The sequence below is a fragment of the Tachysurus vachellii genome, chromosome 11 (genome assembly GCF_030014155.1).
Source record: "Tachysurus vachellii isolate PV-2020 chromosome 11, HZAU_Pvac_v1, whole genome shotgun sequence".
Taxonomy (NCBI): Eukaryota; Metazoa; Chordata; class Actinopteri; order Siluriformes; family Bagridae; genus Tachysurus; species Tachysurus vachellii.
This window is the reverse complement of record NC_083470.1, coordinates 2,926,921-2,942,500: the sequence shown is the minus strand read 5'-3', so window position 1 is coordinate 2,942,500 and position 15,580 is coordinate 2,926,921. Positions and strand designations below refer to the sequence as shown.

The following is a 15,580-nucleotide window of genomic DNA, read 5'->3' as shown; positions in this document are numbered from 1 at the left end:
GTCATTTGGGTGATGGGGCGGGTTCAGAAATCAGGAAATCAGACAGTGCTGAATACACAAGAGTTTTTCAACCTTCAGGTCACATTAACATGAAAAACGTTCGAACAGAGAAAAAAATAAAAGCATCTCAACCCTTATTGTAGCAATAATAATAATAAAAAAAATATATATCATAAAAATAATAATAATAATAATTCACTTGGGAAATAAGGTTGTAATCCAACATCCCACTGCTACAAGTAACCAGGCTGTTCTTCCAACCTTTTACACAACAAAACCAACGGAAGAAAGAAACGTGAGGTTTAAAACTCATCCCCGACTCTTTAATATGAGGCAGTCGTTCATTTCTAGGTGGGGAATTTTTTTTTTTTAAATTAAAAAAAAAAAAAAAAAAAAAAAAAGAAAGAAAGAAAGAAACAGCGGTGGATCTCGTCACAGACGCTGGCGGGCGTCCCGAATACGAGCCACGTTTTTTTTTTTTTCCATTTGTTTTTTTTTTAATGTTTGAGAACAAAACCAACGTCCGGTGTCTCTGCAGTGAAAACAGGATGAGGACGTAAAGTCGAGATAAATACTGATTCGACGAGAGTTCGAAATGATTCTCCAAACCAAAGCGATTGCCTCATGTCAAGAACAGCTTTGTGTGTGTGTGTGTGTGTGTGTGTGTCTGTATAAAGGTAGTTTCCCGAGCAAAATGTGAGAAAACCGCTGCATATACAATTCAAGTAAGTCTTACTATAAGACATAAAACCTCCACAAAAGATGCAAATGTAGAAATATATATATATAAAAAAATTACAATCAGTGTCCTATTCTGAACTAATAGGCTCGAGTGCCGTTTGTGTCGTTTTTGCGACCTACGAAAGAAAAAGCGACGCACCGTCGAGCGAGCGGAAGCGGCGCTCGATTAACATTCGACAGGGTTGTTATATGGTGCGTGGACTGTTTTTCTTTTTTTTAACCTTCTCGTTGACATTAACGCCTGAAAACAGGTACAACCCATCAAACAAGTTCCACTAATCTACTAATGTGGACACGTACGTCTAAGACTCGCATGATGCACTTTCTTTGCCAAACGTCCCTCAAGCACAATCCTGTGCTCCGTGTCACAAACTTATTTGGGATTAAACAAACAAACGACGCAAAAACAAAAACAAAAACAAAAAAAAAAAACATGAAGCAAACTAACCTGAAGTAGACAAAATTACTAACAAGGCCTGAGGTGGACAAATCTCTAATTATTGGTTTTGTTTGTTTTTAATCAGAGTCTGATGGAGCTCGGTAGACAAGACGGTGTCGTCCAACGTCTTGCTCGTCTGCATTATTACTTTTTTTTTGTTTCTGTATTAATGCACTCGTCTGTCTAGCTGGATCAACACATTATTACGCTACGTCTCACTTTTTAACCTCATACGTCAGGTCTGAGTGTCTGTTTGGGCTCGTTAAGTCAATCGACTTAGGATTTGTCCGCCTCTTATGAAAAACACTGAAAGTAGTAAAACGTTGCCTTTTCTTTTCTCACTTCAATATTATTGTTTGTTTTTTCCTTTTTTTAAATCTTTCACGTTTTTATACAGCATCATCTGCTCCTGCGATATCGCACATGAATACTTAAATGAGCTAATATATAAAAAAATAAAAATAAAAAAATAATAAAAAAAAAAAGAAGAAGAAAAAAACAATATATTCGGGTGAGGAAACGAAGCAAAAAAAAAAAAACGGTGTTTCACCTGAACGTTAGAACAGCACCTGCTTGAAGATGAAGATACAATAACAACAGTAATAATAAAAATAAAAAGCTTAAAACATCAGTGTGGCACAGTTTAAATATTCAAATGGAGTTATGCACAAAAAAAAAAAAAAAAAAAAAAAAAAAAAAAGATTCATACAGCTACTTTGCCATGGAAGACTTTTTTTTTTAATATTTTCTGACTGATTTTTTTTTCTGGAATGCATTTCCATTTTTTTTTTTACATTTTTTTTAAATTGTTAACATTATGACAAACGAATCTCTCCCCGTCGTTGTAATGGGTCTTAAATGTCGTACTAATTTGGCGACGGTTTTCTACATCGCCGCGCCATCGGACCGTGGCGTCGGTACCAAACTGAAGTGAAAGCCTTGTTCCATGAGCAGCTGGAGAACGTTTAGTCACGTAAACAAACCTGTGCTTGCATAACCGCGTGATCGTCCTGCCGTGTGCGCTTAAAGACTAACCCCCTTTGTTGTGCTGATCTCTACAATCTCCTGACATTGTGGTCGACTTTAGATGGTGGGGATTTCCTGTGTGCCAATTAAACCTTCACGTCTTCAACAGAAGACAAATCTGAGAAGTTAAACGGCTTTTAAATTATTCGAGGGGGGGGGGGGAACTTAAGTAGGCTCCCGAGTTACGTGAAGACGTTCCAAAGAGTTCTCAAAGTGCACTTTTGGAGAAAATGCGGTCGGATGTATTTGCGAGAACTCGGGCACAGATTTGAAACATTTTGTAACACTCCGAGAAAAACGTTTAGTGCTTTCGTTAATTTGGTAAAGAGGCCGATCCTGAATACCAGACGACGAGTTTAATGCTGTATTACGATACATGTCTGGGGTTTTGTCTGCTGATGACAGGAATTCATTGGCTTTGGAACACTAATGGAGGTGAGGCGAGGCGAGGAGCGCTGAGGCACTGGCAGCACAGAAAGATCTCCCAGAAGTCTGACAAAATGACCAGAGAAGTCATTAGGAATTGCATAAAGCGTGCGAATCTTAGTACTGACGATGGGGATGTCTGGACTCGTACACACGTACAGGAGGCAGAAAGTCTTCTCATTGAGAAAAAAGAAGAAAAAGAATAAAAAAAAAATAAAATAATTCACAGTGAATCCAGTTGTAAAAGTGGAAGCAGCTGAGGAAAGGGGAGGGGTTTCTGTGGGTGTTGTAGTCCTTTGGTGTCTTGAGCGGCTGGCTTCAAATTGTTCTGCCTATTAGATGATTTAAATGGGGGGGAAAAAAAAAAAAAAAAAAAAAGGATTCCTCTGTTTATCTTATCTGTCCCGAACCCTGCTGCTGGGTGCTGACAGAAGTGCTGGAGGAGCCTGAGGATGAACAAAAGGAGGGAGCGACGCTGCGACAGGGTTCGGGATGAGCCTCATTTTGCATACAGGAATTGCATCTCCCAAAAATTTCTTAGATGATGAAATCCTTTAATGAGGGAGACGTACAGATAGACAGAGGGACGCTTGAACCAGGGGGCAGCAGAGATTTATTTAAAAAAATAATAATAATAAGAATAATTTCCTCGACAACTGTCCAGCAGGTTGAGTGGAACTGAAATGTCTCTCAGGCGCAATCTCCGATAAGGACAAGCGGTGCGAGGAGCTGGCTGAGCTCGGCCGCAGACACCGGCGCCCCCTTTATGGCGCTGCTCCTCTGCCTCCGTTTGGCTAGTTTGGAGTTGGATGGTGGCGAGAGACGCATAGAGCACGCGCCCGCCGTCACTACCTGAGGAGACGCCTCGTCCTGCCGCTGCGCGTCGAGGTCATCCTGCTCGGCGAGCTGCCGATTCACAGCCATCGCCTGTCCGGCGAAGAACGTCAGGTCCTTGGCGCTGCTGTTTCTGTGGGCACAGAGGATGCAGACGTGTGACGTCGGCAAGTATTACAAATCTATTCAATTCTATAGACTGTAAAAGCAGTCCTGTAGGATTAGATAGAAAGAAAAAATAAAAGAGACAAAAACTCACCTCTGAAGCAGGATGGAGGCTGGGATAGAAGCAGGAGCACCCTGAGATGGAAGGAAGAAAACATTACGTCATCCCTCTAGATGTTTATGATAAGTGTGTGTGCTGAATCCAAATGAAATGCTGCTGTTTGCTGGACATTTTCCACTATCTACAGATTCTTATATAAACCTAAACTGGACTAGTTAACCCTGTTCTGACAGAGAAAGAGAGAGAGAGAGAGAGAGAGAGAGAGAAAGAGAGAACGTAGTCAAGATCCTTACCCCTCGTAGCCATGGGTGCTGCAGAACCTGAGATGCACTGAGCCGGTTCTTTGCGTCCCGGACCAACAGTCTGGAGATGAGGTCTTTGGCACCCCAGGAGATATGAGCCCACTCTTTCTCAGGAAACTCGTATTTGCCCTCCTGGATACTCTCAAACAGTGTGTTCTGAAATAACAAGAAATGAATTATTTACTTTAACGATGAGCCAATTTGGAATCGTCCGCCGTGGTCACGGCGCCGCACGGTCTTAAAGACTCCATTCGTGGAAATCTATATACTACATTATTTATGGTACAGAATTAAGACTGAGCTGAAAAACACTTAAAACAAACAGACTGAGCAAATCTGCTTCACACGTTATGACTGAGGGGTTTTCAAAGCCATGTTTACTGTATGTCTAGAAACACTTTTACAAGTTACAAGCAGCAGCTTTCGCTTGTGAAATCGTTTAAACGCTTAGGCCGAGGTTGACGTACTTGGCACGCGTGACAAGGCTCCCCATTCTCCCAGCCACAGTCGCTTCCACAGCGGCCCACAAAGGGAGGATATCCACTCAGCATGATGTACAGGATGACGCCCAGGCTCCACAGGTCGCAGCGTTTATCGTAGATGGTGGCTTCCTCGTTAAACGCCTCCACCACCTCGGGCGCCATGTATTCGGCAGAACCGCACTGCAACGGACAAAGAAGAAAAGGAGCGACGTCGTTAGTCACTGTATGGGAATGAAGTGAACAGTTCTCAACTGGATTGATAAAATGCTACAGTGTCATAAGAAAAGGCAGCTACAGTATGTGTGAGTGCAGAACAAATAAGTAAAGAGTGTGTTAAACACCAGCTGCTTTTCAGGTGTATTTGTATGTAGACTGAGGTCATGTGCTTGCGGAAAACACCTTGTGACTGGCACGTGGAAGATAATGAAGGAGATTAGAGCTAAGCCAATGGTATGAGATCACCACAAACAAACAAAAAAAAAAAATACATAAATGATTGATCGTACAGGTTCAAGGTTAGGTATGGACGTTGTATGAAAAGAATAAAATGCTTGAGGGAGCGCAGTTAAAGGAAGAGTAATTATTACGGGAACGACAAGCTCTGTGTATGCAGAAACCGAAACAGATAGAATGATGATATACATGCAGAAAGGGTTACACTCTTGGCTAAGTGGGTTGAGTCATGGAAATTTTTTGAAAACTCGGCGCAGTGTTCGGTCTGTAAGTCTCTGCAAAACGCCTCCGTTCTGAAACTAGGCCAAATGCCCAGGAAGGGAAAAGAGGGTCGAGTGTCCCAGAAAACCATCTCTCAACACCTCTTACACAACACCACACCACACCACACCCCCACACCACATAAACAAAAAAACACAACCACACAGACTTGCTCTCTCTCTCTCATATATACTTTATATATATATTTATAAAAAACAGCACATTTCCCGACAGAAAGCTTCAGCAGAGTTCAGCAAACCAGGACAAAAGATAATCCTTCAGATGCTGTAAGGCTTTGTGTGTTAGTTCGGTTAGATTTTTTTTTTTTAGACCACGTTAAGCTCCAGTAATTATGAAATGCAGGCTGGGTTTATGGTTGCGAAATGACTTTTTCCTAAGAACTGGTAATCCAAGGGATTTTCTAGGTTAAAGGCTGGTCAGCTTTTGAAGTTCTTCAGCTTAACAAGGTTACCGAGGTGCTTCGGGAGACTATTTACAACAACAGTATACTGCAGAAACAACGGCAAAAACGGGTTTGATACTTTTCGGCTTGCTGTGGCATATGTTTGCTTTGTTTTGTTTTGGTCTTTGAGGGCTGACGTTCTTCTCCTGGCGTGTTTGCGCAGGCAGCAGGCTCCTTTTGTCCTCCTTGAACGCAGCTGTCGTAACGCTCCGCCCCACTGAGCCTTTTTTGCAACGCACTTTCGCAGTGCAGGAATTCAAGGGCTGCAGACAAAAGCTTGGCTGTTCTGAATCGCCCCCTCCTCCTCTTCCTCTGCCGCCTGCCTGCTCACCATCGCTCAACACCCCCACATTCAGGTCGCCTCTTAACTGCCTCTTTATCAGGGGTCGGACAAAAGACGAGCTCTGAGCTGCTCTAGATGACTGTGTAAACAATGCTGCTTGCGAGCCTGCACAAATGGAAGATTCCATGATAAGCAGACATTATGTTTCAGGTTTCTTTGTTTGGTGGAGATACGAGTGCTATCTGTAACAGCGGGAGATGAGAAGAGAGAGGAGGAGGGAGATCAGATGAAAACCTGCACTGCAGCTCTTCTCTTCCTGAAAGAACGTGATGCACAATTAGCAAAGCCTTGCATCAGGCGCTTCCTTCGGTGGGGGGAATTACGCCGCACGGTAGACGGATAGCTGACAGATGCAGGCTTGTTGGCAAAATAAAATGTGGGGTTTTCCTGGCCATGTGACAAGGAAGTGGCTTCTCAGCTGGCAGAATGTTTCGGTCTGTGGCTCGGTTTTGCATCAGCCTCTCATGCCAAAGCAGGTTACACATAAGCCAGGTTTTAAAATTCCCCTGTGTGTGTGCGCGTGTGCGAGTGCACTCGTGCATGCGAGAGAGAGAGAGAGAGAGAGAGAGAGAGAGAGAGAGAGCGAGTGTGTGTGTTTACAGCTGTTTGGTGGTATACGGTGTCAGCAGTGAGCTATACAAAACCTAACATTTCTCAGAAATCAAGCCCACACAGGAAGTGCACATAGGCTGCATTGGTTAAACCAACAATTTCCTTAAAAAAAAAAATAAAAAAAAACGCAGATGCTAAACCTTGTGATAAGTTTGCCTGCATGAACGAAGAATCTGCAAAGATGATCCTCTGTGATAAAGCAGGAGAAAACAAACATAACGCGTGTTCGACACTTCAGCTTTCGGCTCCTCCTGCCCAGCCTGACCTCACTTTCCATCAGCCAATCACAACCCAGTTGCTATGCTTGAGAAGTGGAGAGACTTAAAGATCCTCCTGTAACGTTTGACCTCGCTGTCAGTCTCTACCAGAGAAGCAAAACAAAACAAAAGGCAGAGAAGTGAAAACGACAAAGAGCGAAGGGACGGGCCGAGGCACGAGGGGCAGAAAGGGACTTCCAAAACCATGCTGGGATTTTTTAAAGTTTTTTTTTTATTCCTGTTTGCGACCGGATTTTGCACAGTGTTCTTGCAACCAAGGACATTGATTGCAGCTTCTGTTCCCGAGAAAGATAAACCGAAAGTCAAAACTGGATTAGAAATAAAACAAATACAACAAATCTCCTCAAAGACCCAAAACACTAATAAAAATCTACAACAGATTTAAAAAAAAAAATCAAAAAGTCTTCACGTCTTCACCGTGAACACTGCAGCTAGCGTTAACTGGATATACGACGTGTGTGAAGTGACTTTGAGATCGAGCCATGCTTCGCTGCTGCACAGGATAAACATGTAAAAAACTCTCCACATCCGTTTGCTGCTCTACCCCACAAATAGATTGTAGACTTTCTAAAAAGACTCGCAGGAACCCGGTCGCTCTCGGGTTACAGCGAACGCCCCTAGGGGAAACGTTTCACCACACACCACCTACTGTTTCTCCATCACCTGTTGTCATCGCTTATTCCGCACGTGTAAGAAGGCACAACCGTTCCAAACAAAAAGTTTTTGCAGGGTCAATACATTAAAAAAAATACCAAATATATAAAAAAGTGCTCGTATCTGATCGCTCTCCTGAAGCTGATAACTCGGATGCATCAAAAATCGCTGATGACAAAAACATTCCAGTCAGCCATAAATCCAGGCCTTGACCCCAGAGCTTCTTTCTGGCCAATAGGAGCGAGCCGTTCAGCTGACACCACCCATGCTTATCCAATAGTGTGGCGGGAGGGGACTGGATGATAAGAGTGGCGGTGTAAAAAAAACATCCAGCTTATCTAAGCAGGAACGACAAAACAGCCCTTATCTGCTCATAACCTTCCTAATAACGCAAGCTTACGGTAATCAGTCTAAAGAATGTTCTCTGGCTCGGACAGGACAGGGTCTTCAACAGTTCTTATTTTATTATGACACGAACTCGTTCACGTACCGGTGTGAGGAGCTCTGGGGTGGAGATGGGAGAACTGTCGCTGTTCAGTTTGATTCCACTGCCCAGGTCGAAATCACAAATTTTCACTGGTGAAATCTGAAAGCAGGAAAAAAGTCCAAGACAAAAACCTGTCATTTTGGCATCGTGACTGCACAAGTTGTTGGTCAAAGCTCGTGATTGTTATTATTGCCTTCTCTGTACCTCTGGCCTCATTTCAGATATGTTAAGAATGAATACACAAAAACAAACAAGCAACAGTTAAAGACTCACCCTGTCTTCATGTTCACATAAGATGTTTTCTGGCTTAAGGTCTCTGTGGGCCATTCCTAGAGGACGCACACAGGGTATGCATTTAGATGTTAAATCGGTTCTCGAGGGTTTTCAAGAATGACAAATGAGCGACGGAGTATAAGTACGTTTCCAAAACACAGCGTCGCCAAGAGCTGCTATAAATAGACAATCGTACAAATGTCCTCCGGGTGAATACATGAGACCCTTTGCCTTCTCACAACCTTCTCCGAACATCTTTCAAAGAAGTGATACGGAACACCGAAATGCGATCAGGCTACGATTTGAAATCCCATCCTCCCACACCCTAGATACAACCCCTACCCCCGTCTTACAACCTTCCTAAGCAGCCTATTCCTGCTATGGATCTCACACTATACTTATGCGTATGTATAACTATAGTCCATGATGTCATTGTGCAATTTAAATACGAGAACCCGCTAACCTTTGTTGTGCAGAAAGTCCAGAGCGCTTGCGATGTCCTGCACCACAATGCTCGCTTCCTGTTCGCTGAAATGTCTCCTTCTGTGAATGTGGTTCAAGACGGAGCCTGGAGGAGGAGGAGGAGGAGGGAAAAAACATGCACACACAAACCATTAATTCTATAGCTCAGAGTTCATTCTGTCACAAACAGGACTTTCTTTTTTTTTTTTTTTTTTTATTTATTTGCTGTGACTCACCTCCTCTCAGCTTCTCAAACACCAGATAAAACTTATCCTCTTCCTCAAAAAACTCCACAAGCTCCAGGATGTTTCTAAAAGGAGACGGGACAAAAGAAGCTCAGAACTTCATCCATGACCACAAAAAGGAATATGTTCGTATACTATAGCTTAAATTTAAACACTAGAGCTTATACTACTGCGCGGTGTCTCTTTTCTCATATTAGTTTACTCTGTAACATTCAGAGCTTTGAATATCCTGCGTAATTTCTGAACCATTACAATATTATACGCAAAGTATAAAGCCTATCAAATTAAAGCCATGCCTCATTTTGCATTGGAAAAGACTGAATAGTACGTTACCTGTGGCCCTGGCACTGATACAGCATTTCCACCTCCCTGAATACACGACTGCGACTGTGTCCCGGTCTTTTCTCTATGATCTACAAAACAAACGGAGGAGAAACGATCAAAAAGGTTTGAACGTGAAGATTTAGTCCTTTTTCCCTCTTGTCTACACAATCATTTAAAAAAAAAAAAAAGTCTCTGCAACAGCTGTGAATGTTGCCCTGTACACCTAAATATATCCTAACCCATATTCCAGCCCCAGGATGCCCATGACATTGCAAACCCCCAAAATGTTCGCGGGTCAAATTCCACAGACAATGAAAGCACATCAGAATCAGAATGCGCTAAATTGAGCCTATAAGTTATGGAGAGCTCAAACTCCCTGTTGACGGTAAATTGCTCTCCCTCTCCCAGGCCCCTCGTTGACCCCTTGGGTCATGTGGTGCGGGCTGGACGTGACTGGATTAGTGGTGCTGTTGAGAGAAGCAGCACACAATGTCAGTCCTGGATTAGAGCCTGGTGTTATGACCAGCTCTGCATTCCCCTATGAACCATGGTGCGCCTGAGTCAGCAGCCTCCGAACAGAAGCCACACAAACCAGTGCCGATCAAAGCGACAACATAACTGAAGACTTTAGAAGTAGGAATGAAATCCATCAGACTTTTTGGATTTCTAGAAGATATTTATTGAACATTTATGAAGGGTGTCGCGAGTCTCTGTGCTTCGTGACAGATTTTGTTTTGTCACTAAGATATTATATACACACTATAAGGTATGACGGAAACAAATAGGTTTGGTCAAAAGATCAAAAGATCAGTTTGGACATAGATCTTAAAGTTAAAAACAAATCCTTGTCAAACTGCTGTTGCATTAAAATAATAACAACACACTTCCATAGATGTTATTGAGAAAGAATCAGTGACCGGGTGGTAACAGGAACTATGCCTTGCACCAGGCTGCATCACACCACCGTGCTGCTGATTGTTTTCCTGTAACGTCACACCCCCAAGTGTTTGCTTCCTTAATTAGTGAATAGCCCGCACCATAAATCCTCACAGTAGCCTAGAGTGAGTGTGTAAAATAAGCCAGGCCTGTAAACACGACGACCAAAAGTGCGATCACTGAATACGTGCACGACTGAAAGGAAGGAGGGGGTGCAACTCAGGAAGGCTGCTGGCTAGTGGGCCGCTTTCTCTCAGCTCTTTTGTTCAGACTCAGATGTCGACACCGACCCCCTTAAAGCCCAGACCTAAGAGAGGGGGGTGGGGTGACCATGACATCTGGTCTCAATTTACAAAGCCCCTTCCCACCCAAAAACGGCCCCGATGATAATGATAACGAGCCTCGACCCGCGGAACAACAAAGCCCTGCAGACAGACAGCGTTGCAGAAGCAAGAATGTGGCCTTGGCTTCCAGTTTTCTGCAAAACAACTCCATTGATTAAAATCCCCACCGCTGGTAGTAGCGAAGTCAACCTTTTTATGGATGAAGCCATTTTATCACGGTACAATAAAATTGAAGAAATGCAAGCAAAATCTTCTGGCACATTCTGTCCCTGCATGCACGTGCTCCTGAAAATCAAAACACCCACAGCATTGCACAACACCGAACTTCCGCAAAGTGTGTTTGACCAAGTTAAAAAAAAAAAAACCTCAGGCATATAACGTTTATTCTTGAAGCCACGCCTTATGTCATTCTACAGCTCATGTTCGAGAAAGCTAGTAAACATTTCAGGACGCAACCTCAGACCGCCCCCTCCAGCTCTTCCTCTACTGGTGTGTTTTGGCAGACATACCATAAGAGAACACAGTGTTCCCACCACTGCCTGGTTATCTGACCAATAGTAGCACAGAATGGAGGAGGACGTGGGCCTCCCAGCGTTCCGATTGGCCGCCTTAACGGATGATCTAACAAAAACAGGATGGGGAGCTTCTTTGCTGAGCCAGCAGTGAATGCAGCAACAGTGCAACAGTTCAGCACGAACATCCTCTTTTTCTAAACACAACCCAACAAGGGTATGACGACAATCAAAGGGCTGCCTGTCAAGTCCTTTTAATCTTGACTAATATTTAACTTTGAGGGTTAGATAACACTCACGGCCACAATCTAGGAGTAACACAGAGCCTGTAAATACCTTTATGTTCCTGAAGTCAAGTACCACAACACAAAAACAGATCTCTGGTTAAACGTCAAGCAGCTTTACAGAAATGCGGATGTAGAGTTATATGACTAATTAGCGAGCCAAAGGCGACAACGGCGAACAGCTCGTGCCCTGCAGGTGTTCAGAAACGTAACGTGCTCACAATAACAAACTGAAGTTGGGTGCAGACGGCGGCTCCGTTTCCAGGAACCAATTTTCCTTGAACTGTCACGAGTGCAAAAGGGTAACCCCGTGCAAAACAACACAGGAGCGCCACGTTTTTAATCTACATTGTTGACACAATGTGCGTGCGCATAATTTCACCTAAAAGAAAGCATGCAATTAATCTCTGAGAATTTAATTCTAAACCGGAGGGAGAAAGGAAGTGCGTCTTACCTTCACGGCGTATTCCTTCTGCGTGATCTGACTGATGCAGGTTTGCACTTTAGCGTACGCTCCTTCTCCCAACAATTCATCCTGTAGCTTATAGACATCTGAATGGAGAAAGGCAAAGAAACGTCTATTAACGACTATGACTATGTACAACAGGGAAAAAAATGAAATGAAATGAAACTAAAAATGAAATATTCAGTCAAGACAATCACTAATCAGGTCAATATTTACTCAATGCATATTCCTGAGACAATAATATAATATAATATATAGCACAGTAGATGCTCCGTGCAACATTTCAGAGCCTAATATAAAACTGTCACACTCACCCTCAAACCGTCCAGAGAAGCTGTCTGTTGCCCGGCACCTCTTTTTCTTCTTGTTTCGCTTCTTGGCGTCGGGAATGTCGATCGGCTGGCTGGATGGCATGTCTTCATATTTAGATGGAAAGAAAGAGAAAACGGTTATGAGCGAAAAAACTCAGAAGCCGTTTGTCACTTTAATGCAGGCTTAAAACACTGACAGATGGGAGACAGAGGCTTAGTTATAAAGTGACTGGGCTCGGACTCTTTACTGTAAACAGCCCGAGTGGGAGGGTGTCCCACATCACAGGAATACCTCCACAAAATTGCTGTACGTGTGTGTGGTGTGGTTTTGAAAGCAGATAACCATCTGCAAGCCAAAAAAAGCCCTTAAACACTGCCAGAGGTCTATGTAAACACTGGTTTAAGGTTGTGAATGTAAAGCCACAGACCCAAGGCATGTTTGAGACAAAAATCAAGGACGTTGAATGAAGGGCTTCATACGCACCAGGGCGAGTGGAGCAATCAAAACTGAAGGCGGGATCGAGAAGGTGGGATCCGGTTTTGGAGAATTCGTCCGTTTCGAAAGGGTTTTGGCCCTGAGATGTAGAAAATATTCCATATTAGACAAACCCTGTGTGTATGTTTCTCATATTACACACAGTAATTAAGGTGTTGTTATTATGAATTTGGTCATTAATATTAATTCAGTTCGTACATATCCACATTTTTAGCTACACGTGTCTCCACAACTGAAACCACCGCAAACTTCCTCGCACTTAGGAATGAGAACCGAGTGTGGGTGTCAACACACCTTGAAAGAGCGATGGAATCCGGTTACGGCTGCAATCTTGTTCTGCACCATTTTGCTTCCTGATTCAGTGACTTTTTTTTTTCCCCAAACGGTGGCTGCCGGCAACAACGGTTCAGTTAGCTGGAGTGACTGGTCTCACTTCGCTAATCCGAAGTCTGGTGAATGCAGTGCTTTAAACGGGAAACCTAAAAAATGACAGACAAGGAAAGTAAATAAATAAATAAACAAACAAAGCCGTAAGCTACTCAAAGTACAGAACGTCAATCAGGTCAACTATGTGACTGCTGAGATCTCGAAACAGTCCAAACAGTAAAGAGCTGGAATAAGTCTCTGGCTTTGTGCCAACATCGCAGCAGAACCATACCGAGTGCCAAGAATAACATCCAGACTACCTGGAATAAATTATGAGCTCATCATTATACAGTACCATACAAAAACAACCATAAACACATAAATCACTCTCTCTCTCTCTCTCTCTCCCTCTCTCACGTGTTGTCTTCACAATGTTTAAACTTTGAACTCATGAATGAAAGTCAGCCATAATCACTCAACACTTTTAATTAGCTCAAATCTATCCATCTATCTATCTATCTATCTATCTATCTAGCCAATAAAACATCCCCAGTTGTGATAAATAATGATTTGTTTCCTTGTAGATTAACATTAGTTTGTCTCTCATGAACAGCAGCTAAATCAATAACACAAACACTTCTCCCTCTGGATGAACAATAAAATTCTAATCCAACTTCTTTTACTAAACTTTTCCACCTTCAGGTTTCTTGACATTATTTTAAAGACTATTAATCGCGTGTGATGTCTATTATAAAAGGCTGAATCAGTGACAGAACAAACAGCAGGCATGTTTTCCATGTTGACAGATATTCCCAAAAAAAATGTCAGATATAATTCCCAAAAAAGTCTGGAAAAAAAAAACCCGAATTCCAACAAACGTCTGTCTTTATCCTTTCTGTATTATACTGACATCGTGTGTGCATTGGCTAAATAATCAAAAGTTAGATTGATTAGCAGTCTGTTAGCTAAAACTCATCAGAGTCTGAAAGGAAAATTCTGGAAAAAAAAAAAAAAAACGTCCAGTCATAAACGCTTAGCATTACAAAGGCCAAGCTAGCATTGGTATGTAATAAAAACATAACATCACACAACAAAAAATACATGTGCTTATTTTTATTAATATACATATATAGTTCAGGCGATTAAGAGTAAGATTAAAAATAATAATATCATCAAATACCATTCAGTTAAAGATGTAATACAGAATATGAAAAAATTAGCCCAGGGTTTTAGTACTGGATCCACATCCCAAATTGCACGCTTAGTGCACTAGATAGGTCGCAAAGGCTATTATTTTAGACTCGACGTAGTGCACTTGGTGTATTGAGTCAATATCGGTTTGGGACGGAACCCGTTTCTAAAACGTCCGTTAGATGCCGTTGAAGAGACGATAAATAGAACAAATAAAAAAAATAAATAAATAAAAAACTGGCATTGAATGACAGATTTCACGAAGTCGAAATACGCATCGCTTCGTAATAAACCTTGAACAAAACTTTACTTTAAAGAAACAACTCAAATGACTAGCTGTTTTGTGCTACAGTGACTCGCTATTGTTTCGATAGCAAGCGCTTCGATGCTAAACGTCAAAATAGTCGGAATGTAGACATATAAAAGCGATGATGTATAATAAAAATGAGGAAAACGTGTTCTCACCCCGTTGATTTGGGTTTATAGCTCCAGTATGATTGCCGTTGTGCGACCCCTCAGCTGGTGGTGCGGTCGAGGACCTGATGGTGTTCTACTGTGAGGAAGATACAAAGCAGTGCACGATTGCTTTTATATAACTTCGTTGACATGTTAGTCACGCCCCTTGTTCGCTCTAAGCCCCGCCCATCTGCTGAGAACACACGCTGCACATACACGGTGACGTTTTCCGTTTTAAGTGCCTTGATCGCGTTTATGTTGTGTATAAAATGTAAACAACGTTAATACGAACGTAACGAACAACGTAAATAACGAGCAGCTGAAAGTACGATCATGTTTTACCCGCAAGTCAAACTGAAATGCAGACGTACAGTAAACTACAGCACAGATTACAGTCATGTATGATGCAAGTTGACGGCAATAACACACACTGCTGTCATCTCTCCATCCAAACCATGTTTAGTGAGCACAAGAAACCGTGAGTCATGATGCCATTCAGATAACACCTACCTACTTATAAAATCTGTGAAGTCTGCTTTTTAAATATAGAAAAATAATAATAGAAAAATCAAATAAGTAACATTTTAGAAACCATTAAAAGTTAAAAGCGCAAGTTTTTGTTTATTCGTCTGAAGATCTCGAGAAGAACGTTATGAAATATTAATTATTACATGATCTTATTTGTGTGATACGTGGATGGGATGTGCCACCTGTCAATCATTTTATAGACACTCCAGGGTCCGTCCATAGACGGGCATGGCTTCGTGAACGTGTTAGCAGATTAATCAAATGTCAAAACCACCAGACTGTTGAGACCAAATATTGGAAAAACAAAACTTATCTAAACTCATCTTGCCTAATGCACATTTGAGAGACCGAAAAACTAA

At 42.3% G+C, this 15,580-nt stretch overlaps 1 protein-coding gene across 3 annotated transcripts in view; it reads right to left on the bottom strand.

The window, feature by feature from the left end:
• mknk2b (MAPK interacting serine/threonine kinase 2b) overlaps positions 1-14,822 on the bottom strand; it is a 15,166-nt gene extending 344 nt beyond the window's left edge. The window contains exons 1-14 of one of the 3 annotated variants that reach the window (XM_060882543.1): positions 14,703-14,822; positions 12,975-13,159; positions 12,669-12,759; positions 12,188-12,289; positions 11,862-11,959; positions 9,341-9,420; positions 8,999-9,072; positions 8,764-8,868; positions 8,301-8,356; positions 8,031-8,126; positions 4,462-4,656; positions 3,986-4,150; positions 3,726-3,766; positions 1-3,599 (exon numbers count right to left, since the gene is read on the bottom strand). The exon at positions 1-3,599 is cut by the window's left edge and continues 344 nt beyond it. In XM_060882543.1, the coding sequence (XP_060738526.1) occupies positions 3,323-3,599; positions 3,726-3,766; positions 3,986-4,150; positions 4,462-4,656; positions 8,031-8,126; positions 8,301-8,356; positions 8,764-8,868; positions 8,999-9,072; positions 9,341-9,420; positions 11,862-11,959; positions 12,188-12,289; positions 12,669-12,759; positions 12,975-13,025 (1,431 nt within the window). In that variant the 5' untranslated portion in view covers positions 13,026-13,159; positions 14,703-14,822 and the 3' untranslated portion in view covers positions 1-3,322. The remainder of the gene's footprint in view (positions 3,600-3,725; positions 3,767-3,985; positions 4,151-4,461; positions 4,657-8,030; positions 8,127-8,300; positions 8,357-8,763; positions 8,869-8,998; positions 9,073-9,340; positions 9,421-11,861; positions 11,960-12,187; positions 12,290-12,668; positions 12,760-12,974; positions 13,160-14,702) is intronic. The other 2 variants (XM_060882544.1, XM_060882545.1) reach the window with 2 other exon arrangements.
• Positions 14,823-15,580: the final 758 nt, after the last annotated feature.